At 33.4% G+C, this 10,788-nt stretch overlaps 1 protein-coding gene across 1 annotated transcript in view; it reads left to right on the plus strand.

Annotated features, from left to right (window-relative positions):
- Window positions 1-6,698, plus strand: part of LOC134690155 (death-associated protein kinase 1-like) — a 78,528-nt gene extending 71,830 nt beyond the window's left edge. The window contains exons 26-27 of the mRNA XM_063550132.1: window positions 3,681-3,708; window positions 6,092-6,698. Of these exons, the coding sequence (XP_063406202.1) occupies window positions 3,681-3,708; window positions 6,092-6,498 (435 nt within the window). The 3' untranslated portion in view covers window positions 6,499-6,698. The remainder of the gene's footprint in view (window positions 1-3,680; window positions 3,709-6,091) is intronic.
- Window positions 6,699-10,788: the final 4,090 nt, after the last annotated feature.

A 10,788-nucleotide genomic window follows, 5' to 3' on the forward strand; every position in this document is an offset into this window, starting at 1 on the left:
AATTATCATTTACATCTAAAATAGTCAGCAAAACAGAAGTATATTTAAATAAACTGTTCGATGAACATTCACAAGAATCCACCAGTCAAACGTTATTCTTTCAAGGCCATTGTTTACATCTTCGTTTTAGCTCACCTGGCCGGAAGGGCCAAGTGAGCTTTTCCCATCACATTCCCGTCCGTCGTCTGTCGTCCGTCGTCGTTGTTAACTTTTACAAAAATCTTCTTCTCTGAAACTACTGGGCCAAATTTAACCAAACTTGGCCACAATCATCATTGGGGTATTTAGTTTAAAAAATGTGTCCGATGACCAGGTAAACTAACCAAGATGGCCGCCACGGCTAAAAATAGAACATAGGGGTAAAATGCAGTTTTTGGCATATAACTCAAAAACCAAAGCATTTAGAGCAAATCTGATGTGGGAAATAATGTTTATCAGGTCAAGATCTATCTGACCTGACATTTTCAGATGAATCTGACAACTCGTTGTTGGGTTGCTGCCCCTGAATTGGTAATTTTAAGGAAATTTTGCTGTTTTTGGTTATTATCTTGAATATTATTATAGATAGAGATAAACTGTACACAGCAATAATGTTCAGCAAAGTAAGATTAACAAATAAGTCAACATGACTGAAATCGTCATTTGACCCCTTTAGGAGTTATTGCCCTTTATAGTCAATTTTTAACCATTTTTCGTAAATTTAAGTTATCTTTTACAAAAATCTTCTCCTCTGAAACAACTAGGCCATATTAAACCAAACTTGGCCATAATCATCATTGGGGTTTCTAGTTTAAAAAAAGTGTCCAATGACCTGGTCAACCAACCAAGCTGGCCGCCATGGCTAAAAATAGAACATAGGGGTAAAATGCAGTTTTTGGATTATAACTCAAAAACTAAAGCATTTAGAGCAAATCTGACATGTAGTAAAATTGATTATCAGGTTGAGATCTATCAGCCCTGAAATTTTCAGATGAATGGGACAACCCGTTGTTGGGTTGCTGCCCCTGAATTAGTAATTTTAAGAAATTTTGCTGTTTTTGGTTATTATCTTAGATATTATTATAGATAGAGATAAACTGTAAACAGCAATATTGTTCAGCAAAGTAAGGTTAACAAATAAGTCAAATGACCGAAATGGTCAGTTGACCGCTTTAGGAGTTATTGCCCTTTATAGTCAATTTTTAAGCATTTTTCGTAAATTTAAGTTATCTTTTACAAAAATCTTCTCCTCTGAAACAACTAGGCCATATTAAACCAAACTTGGCCATAATCATCATTTGGGTATCTAGTTTTAAAAATGTGTCCAATGACCTGGTCAACCAACCAAGATGGTCGCCATGGCTAAAAATAGAACATAGGGGTAAAATGCAGTTTTTGGATTATAACTCAAAAACCAAAGCATTTAGAGCAAATCTGACATGAGGTAATATTGTTTATCAGGTCAAGATCTATCTGCCCTGAAATTTACAGACCAACCTGTTGGGTTGCTGCCCCTGAATTGGTAATTTTAAGGACATTTTGCTGTTTTGGTTATTATCTTGAATATTATTATAGATAGAGATAAACAGTAAACAGCAATAATGTGCAGCAAAGTAAGACCTAACTAGAGGCTCTAAAGAGCCTGTGTCGCTCACCTTGGTCTATGTGAATATTAAACAAAGGAAGCAGATGGATTCATGACAAAATTGTGTTTTGGTGATGGTGATGTGTTTGTACATTTGTTCATCTTACTTTACTGAACATTCTTGCTGCTTACAATTATCACTATCTATAATGAACTTGGCACAGTAGTTTCTGTGAAAAACGGGTTGTCTGATTCATCTGAAAATTTCAGGGCAGATAGATCTTGACCTGATAAACAATTTTATCCCATGTCAGATTTGCTCTTAATGCTTTGGTTTTTGAGTTATAAGCCAAAAACTGCATTTTACCCCTATGTGCTTTTTTTAGCCATGGCGGCCATCTTATTTGGTTTGGCGGGTCACGCCACTCATTTTTTAAACTAGATACCCCAATGATGATTGTGGCCAAGTTTGGTTTAATTTGGCCCAGTGGTTTCAGAGGAGAAGATTTTTGTAAAAGTTAACGACGACGGACGCCAAGTTATGAGCAAAGCTCACTTGGCCCTTCAGGCCAGGTGAGCTTAAAAGAATTTAACATGACCAAAATGGTCAATTGACCCCCTAAGGAGTTATTGCCCTATATATAGTAATTTTTTAACAATTTTCACAAAATTTGTAAAATTTTACTAACATTTTCCACTGTAACTACTGGGCCAAGTTCATTATAGATAGAGATAATTGTAAGCAGCAAGAAGGTTCAGTATAGTAAGATCTACAAACACATCACCATCACAAAACCATAATTTTGTCTTGAATCAATCTGTGTCCTTTGTTTAATATTCACATAGTTCAAGGTGAGCGACACAGGCTCTTTAGAGCATCTAGTTATTACATTTACTGTCTTTGTTTATTTGCTTTAATGTTATAACAGATAAAGTGAAATGATAAATGGCTATAAATGTTCAAATAAGTTAAATCTACAAATAAGTCACAAGGATAAAAATAGTCAATTAACCCATTCAGTAGTTGTTGCCATTAAAACTTTTTTCTTATTACATATTTGTGAAACTCTTTTTTTTTCTTTTTAAAATTATCTTTTTTGTAAATACTTAGCCAAATGCTTCAACAGTTTAATTCGATGGTTCTTAGGCTATTTAGTTTATATATTGTATGCAGGGATTTGATCCATTTAAAAGCATGGCGGCAGTTTCTGAAAATAGATCATAGGAGTCAAATGTAGGTTTTGGCTTTCATCTCAAAGACTAAAGTAGGAATTGCAAAACTGACATAAGTGAAAGTGTTGAACAGGTTTATATCTAACTGCCAAAGGTCTTTAGGCCAATATGGCACCTTATTGTCGGGTTACTGTTCAAAGATAGTTAATTTTTAAGAAATTTTACAGTTTTGGGTTATTTAGCAATTTTTATATTATTATAGAAAGAGAGAAAATGTAAATAACAAATTTGTTCAACAAGTAAGATCTACAAATAGTCAAATTCCTTAAACTGAAATTACAGGTGAAGGCTATTATGCTTTTATGGGCGTCTTGTTTAATGATACATGAACTAAGTTTATTTCAGTTAAAAAGTAGAAACAGTATGAGGTTAAAATTGGTTACACATCAAATACTTTGTCAAACCTTCATAGAAATTTATATAAAAAAAAAATATTTAGAGATAACGTTTGATGCAAAGTTTTGAAAATATATTTTAATTTACATTATTTTTCTCATTAGATGTACCAATTATTTGTGTTTACAATTAAAAGGTACAGACTGTTTGCGATTACATTTTTATGACATGATAAGGTTGTAAACCGTCATGGAGTGTTCTGAAACTTGGACAGACGCTAATCTTCAAGACCTCAATATAGCATCTAAAGGGGAAGTTTGATTTTTTTTTAATTCTGAATTAATATGATAATTGGACTCTTTGTGAAATCAACTTTATATTATAAACCTGTCAGCAGCAATCATGGGTGAGCAGCAGGGTGACGTGAAACCCCTTATGAATTTTTATGGTTCAGTTACTGCTAGAAAATAAATAGTTTTTGTAAATCTAGAAAAAAAAGTGTTTTTAAACACATAATCTTGATATAGTGTAATTTTCATTTTTTTAGGTAAGAAGAATCAGAATAGCAGAAACAGGTATGCATTTAGTATCTGTAAATGACCAATACAGTCAATTCTTTTGAATATATACTGATGTACCTTGTAGGAAGTGTTAAACATAACTTTATAGCTGTAAACATTTTTTTTGTTAACCTAATAGGCAAATACTGTAAATTCAGAAATTATCGCAAAGTTTTTATTAATGTAAATAATCATGATAGTGCGACTGTGTGAGTATTGCAATCATTTTTACCTGTTTTCTGATATCTGATATATGCATCAACACAATAAACACACAACTCGCGGTCTTCTCTATTTATCCTGTTGTATATTTATAGGATTTGTCAATATCGTTAAATATCTATGTAATGGCATTAAATGTAAATAATGAAAGATTATGTTGGTGGCATAAAACAAACTATGCCTAAATTTTCTGTTTAAATGTAGGCAACGAAAATGTTAAATCATAGCATTATTTACGAGCAGTCAACAATCAAATACCGAGAACAAAACAAGAAATAGAATTTTCTCAATAATTCATTTCGCTGATATTAATTTAATAGACAGGCTACAAGCTGTGGTAAACACACTAGTATATTATTCTATTTAGATGGAAACTAAAGAAAAAACACCATTCTTACATCAGACCGTTACATTTGCGACAATACAAATCAATATTAATACAACCAAATGATATACATATTATACTTATTTGATTTATAGCAAAAGTGGCCAATTAAAACATAATGTTAAAAAAGCCCCCATTTTATTGTTTGTTCACTCTTTTGATGCACATGATGTGTTGATTAAGATTTCGTTAAATGTTTTATCCTGATTTATACTCCCGAAATGTATGTATACATTCTTTATTAACTCTTGTACAGATCTGTGTAATATATGACAATTACAGAATTAGTGGATGAAAGCATTCAGGAATAAATAATGAGTTTTATACCATTCCTGACTTGATGATCGTTTAAACAAACACCTAATAACACAAACCACTGCAGTAGGGTGGTATGCCAAGTCTTACAATGTAAAGTATATATAACTGTGCCTGTTATTCAACAGCAGTAAGTTACTTATACAATTCATTTACCCTATTCACTTCCTTTAGAATCCCTGATATATTAGACAATGTTCTTAACCAAACACAGGCTAGTATACCCATCTCTGTCATGAAATTATATTTTCAGTCTGGACATAATTTTCAGTGCCTCAACTTTAATCTTTCAAATAAAGTAAATATATCCGAAAACACCCTGAAGCCTGTTATATAATTTAACATTTATTTAATCCACCAAAATAACATTGATGTTATTTGGCTTGAACTTTGAAGTTGGAATGTATATATTCCTAATTAAACGTGAGTACATAGTAAAGTCCATAGTCATACATCCAGTAGTACAAACATAGGACTTTTCATAACCAAACTGTACTTTGAATCCCTATCTGAGCATCCTTCTAAAATTACCAGACTTGTATATGTGGTTCATAAGTGTTTTTGGTTTGTCGTTTTTTTTTCAAAAGACCGTTGGTTTTCCCGTTTGAATGATTTTACACTTGGGGTAATTAATAGCTTGCTGTTCGTTGTGAGCCAAGGCTCTGTGTTGAAGACCGTACTTTGACCTATAATGGTTTACTTTTATAAATTGTGACTTGGATGGAGAGTTGTCAAAGTAACCAGACTAACGTACAGGGTTTGCGCTGCGGTCGTCATTTTTGCATTTTGCAAGAGAGAAAAAATCGATTATTGTTGAAATTACCGTTGAACTTCGAGACACATTTACTCTAATGTTCCATATCTCACAATATTCATATTAGAAGTCCAGTTGTCTTTGTAAATTCATATGATATTCTGCCATTAAGACAGTATCATCAGCGTCCAAAATGACACACAGGTGCACGACCCTTTTATGTTATTATTCAGTAAAAACAATTTAAGATCATTAAGGTAAATAGAAAAAAAAGCAAATGAAAGAGGTGTTCTCCCTGCCTTACTCAAAAGGAAAGGAATAAAAGAAAAATCTGAACAATCTGATCAAAAGTGAATTAGAAATCTGTCCGTTAATCAAATGTTGTTAAAGTTTCAACCAGAGACCAGGCCGCCAAACAGTATCAAAAGCGTTCGCAATGTCTACAAATGCTGAGATAAGTTTCTTCTATTTATCCTTAGCAATTCAAATATTATATGTGTAACGAATATATTACTCACTGTAGGATGACCTTTCTGAAGCCCGCCTGACTTTCATGTAATAATAAATAATCGTCTATGAGAGAACTCAATCTTAAATTTAAATCAGAGGTAAACAGTTTTACAAGGCCGCTAATTGTAGTAGTTGGTCTATAATATATCATCGAACTACTGGTTTTAAATAACTTTTTACATTATTTGTGTTAATTTATACTGTCATTTCAGACATTCCGTCAGAATACCTAGATTGTATTCCAACAGATGAAATTTTAGATGCTTTAGCTCCACAAATTGGTCAGGTATTTTTCCAACTTGGCACTGAAATTGGGCTCGCAACTGCAACTCTGGAAAATATTCAGTATAAATATCCACGACAGTTGATAGAACAGAACAGGGAAGTCTTGTTCACTTGGAGAGAAGACCGAACAGTGAAACCTACCATACGTATACTTGTACAGGCATTAGCAAACATTGGAAAAGGAACCCTTTTACGCGACGTTCTTGAGAATGTGAATCCTAATACCCTTAGAGATTCAGAAAAAGTGACAGGTATCGGTGCAAAACCAAAGAAAAAGTCAGAGCAGATACCACTGAGTCAGCAAAAGATGTCAAAGAACTGTTCAATAGCTTAAAAGTAGGCATCACAAAGTATAGTCAGATCCTTCTTGAGGAAATATAAACTGTAATAAAGACAAGAATTGATCATCATGAATGAATCCAGCCCCGTTTTTTCTAACATGAATATTGTTAAAATGAATTGTATCTTTGTTTTGTAATGTATGTTATGTTTTTATGTGAATAGAGAAGGTTTGTTTCTTGTCACTACAGTTATCATTTAATTCCTATCTATTGTTCAGTTTTTATTCAAATTATTGTTGTAACTGCATAATAGTAATAGTGTTATCTTTATAAACCTATGTTTTTACCTAATGACTACATGTTAGTCATGATTCAAATATTTCGAAAAATGATATGTGATTTAAATTGCAACTTGCATTATATGCTATACACGGCCGAATATTTCTATAATTTTGAATAAACATTGAATAAAATAAAAGTCAGATGATGTAGTATGATTGCCAGAGAAACAAACATCCATCAAAGATCAAATGACTTGCATGAACCTGACTATTGGTCACTGTACGACCTTCTACAATGAGCTGAATCAATACCATATACTGTAAACATGGCAGTTTTTGCGCAGGTGATTTTTTTGCTCAATTTGTGATCACGAAAAATGTGTGACAGATATCTCAAGCATAAATAGTTTGAAAAGAAAGCAATAGTACTGCAAAGAAATAACTCATCATTAGAAGCTCTACCGTTCATTGAAATCCCAAAAATATCCATTGTAGTCAGCTATAAATGTGCCCGAAACAAAAACGAATTACTGGATTTTTGTTAAAAAATCAATAAAAAAAGCTTGTAGACAGCAACCAACTACTTTTTATCTCACCTTCCAAAAGGAAATGTGAGCTTTTATCATCACTTGACGTCCGTCATCGTTCGTCCGTCTTCGTCTTCTGTCTTGTGTAAACTATTTCAAACATCTCTGAAACTACTGAACTAATTACAACCAAATGTAAGCTGAATTATCCTTAGAGTATCTAGAATAACTCTAGTGTTTTATTTTCTGATTCGGCAAAACATGACCGCAATGGCTAAACATAGGACATAGGGGTAAAATGCAGTGTTTGGCTTATACGTGTATCTAAAATAACTGAAGACTTTAGAGCAAACCAGACAAGAAGTTTAAGTATTCATTAGGTTAAGTTCTATCTGCCCTGAAATGATCAGCCAAATCGGATTTTTAAGTTATCGCCCTCTGAATTGATGATTTTCAGGACGTTTTGCAGTTTTCGGTTATTATCTTGAATATAATTATAGATAAAGATAAACTGTAAACTTCACAAATGTTCAGCAAAATACCGAATTATACTACAGACCAGATTTGTTATAACATGAGCAACACGACAGGTGCCACATGTGGAGCAGTATCTGCTTACCCTTCCGGAGTACCTGAGATCACTCCGAGTTTTTGGTGGGGTTCGTGATGCTTATTCTTTAGTTTTCTATGATGTGTCATGTGTACTATTGTTTGTCTGTTTGTCTTTTTCATTTCTAGCCATTGTGTTGTCAGTTTTTTTTCGATTTAAAAGTTTGACTGTCCCTATGGTATCTTTTGTCCCTCTTTTATCGTGTATGCCTCCTTTTGGTAAAGGGGCACATTGTCGGGGCCATACGGTTTTAAATAATGTTTTATTTTCCTTGAATAGTTTAGTATCCCTGGCTTGTCGTTCTGTTAATGAAACACTGGTTGCAATCAATTATATCCCTTATGTGTCATTCTGTTAATAAAACAGGTTGAAACCAATGATATCCGTTCCTTGTCGTTCTGTTAATGAAGCAAATGTTGAAACAAATGATATTCCTTCCTTGTTCTGGTAATGGAACAAATTGCGAAACCAATGACGTTCTGTTAATGAAACTAATGGTATCCTGTGTCGCTCTGTAATCATGGTAATGAAACAAAGGTTAAAACCAATGTACCCCTTCCCTGTCGTTCTATTAATAACACAAAGGTTGAAACCAATGATATCCATTCCTTGTCATTCTATTAATGAATCAAAAGTTGAAACCAGTTTATGCTTCCGTGTTCTGTTAATGAAACAAACGGCGAAACCAATGATATCCCTTCCTTGTCGTTCTGTTAATGAAACAAAGGTTGAAACTAATGGTATCCCGTGTCGCTCTGTAATGAAACAAAGGTTAAAACTAATGTATCACTTCCTTGTCGTTCTGTTAATGAAACAAATGTTGAAACCAATGGTATCTCTTCCTGGTCATTCTGTTTATGAAACAAAGGTTGAAACCAATGATATCCCTTCCTTATCGTTCTGTTTATGAAACAAAGGTTGAAACCAATGATATCCCTTCCATGTTCTGTTGATGAAACCAATGATATCTCTTCCTTGTCGTTCTGTTAAAACCATTGATATCCCTTCCTGGTTATTCTGTTTATGAAACAAAGGTTGAAACGTAAGGGATCCCTTCCTTGTCGTTCTGTAAATAAAACAATTAAAGGTCGAAACCAACGGTGTCCCCTCGTTCTCCATTATTTATGAAAGTATTGAAGTTGTGAAGTTTTGGCCTATTTTTTCTTTTAATTTGTTAATGGTGTTAAACAGTTGTGTTATGGATAGAGAGGTCAAATCCGCTTTATTGATAATGCCTTTTTTAAGTGACATGGGTTGCATTTACTTCTTCTTCTTCTTCCAGGTAAGGAACCGGATTCATTGCTGAATGTTAATGGTTCCGCGCGAAAACTTTACGCAGTGTCGGGCAACACAGAAAGATTTATTTTGGCTATTTACAAATTACATTCAAAACGTTCGCAAAAAAACATACAATTAAAATTATTTACAACTGGTTTTCCTACTTCCTTTCAGAGCATGCCTTCAGGGCAGCTCTGAATCCCTCAACGGTGTTGGTCGCTGTAACTGTTGTTGGTAGGTTGTTCCAGTTCCTGATTGTCCTCGGGAAGAAAGATTGGCCGTAGGTGTCTGTACTTGTTCTTTCTTGGAAGAAGCGGTTTTTACCTCTGGTCCGGTTATCATTCGGCGTCAAATATTGGTGACGGTCTATATCTATAAGTTCATGCTGGATCTTGAATAGCATGCACAATCTATTTGTTTTCCTCCGTTCTTCGAGGCTTTCCCACTTTAGATTTTCAACCATATTTGTGACACAGCCAGGTGGTCGGTCTGTGTAGTTGTTATTCACAAATCGTGCAGCTCTTTAGATCTTTGGAAATTTGAGAATCCACATCTGATTTCTATCTCTCGTAGATTAAATAGTTTCACAGTATACATGGTATAGTAATTCTGAACTCTGATTATGATTGCAGATAAAACTAGATGTTTTTGATCTTAAAAGATTTGGCAGACCTAGCAAGATAACATTGTGTGCAATTTGTGTATGAAATACAGTAAGGAAGATTAAGTAGAAAAACAACTTCGTTATTCTGGATTTCCTCTTTTGGTATGTGTAACAAGACATGATTAACTTGAATATATTGCAACACAAAATGCAGAAACTAATTGTATAAGAAGTGCACACAACAATCATTCGATGCAACAGATATATAAAAGGATATTCAATATTTCAATAAAGGCAGAGTCAGTGTATCTTTAAATCAGTGAGACAGCTACCCATAAAAAAACAACGGAGAGACAAGGGGGCATCATATAAAATTGAACATCAAATTCTAAAAAAACATTCATATATTAATGGCGTGTGAATGGGGTTTTTCCAAAAAAAAAAAGACCAGTGATCCAACGATTAAAGATAAACATTAATAGGGTGCTAAAATATTTATAAAAGAGATTGAAGATATTAATTGGCATCCAAATTACAGAATAAAGAAAAGTGTTCTAAGAATACAGAGATTCTAAACAAATGAACAATCTAGTCACAACGTTTAATGCAGATAGAAAACCTATTTAGTGGCTCTTATAATAAGATTGTTACGAATGCAGGGTTTTATATTCCTTTTTCTGACTACAATGTTAGAGTGTTGATGTCGCATTGACATATACGCGACGTCACCAATAATTTCTCATTATTGACGTACTAACCCAATAGAATAATGATTCAAACGCACTTGATGTTCAAGTATACTACTTTTTGTACATTTATAAGTATATTAGTCAGAAAATAAAGAATTAATTAAAAACCAAAAGGTCTTTCCACATCAAAGAATAGGATAGTTTCTTTATACTGATGCGATACATAATGGTTTAATTATACTTTTGAGTGAAATAAGGGAGCTTATATACTACTTCAGGTGAAATGAGTGTCAGTTCCGGTCTCATATGATAGCTTCTTTCACACTGATATCAAAAACATATAGTGTCTATGTA

This window comes from Mytilus trossulus, chromosome 11 (assembly GCF_036588685.1).
Source record: "Mytilus trossulus isolate FHL-02 chromosome 11, PNRI_Mtr1.1.1.hap1, whole genome shotgun sequence".
Taxonomy (NCBI): Eukaryota; Metazoa; Mollusca; class Bivalvia; order Mytilida; family Mytilidae; genus Mytilus; species Mytilus trossulus.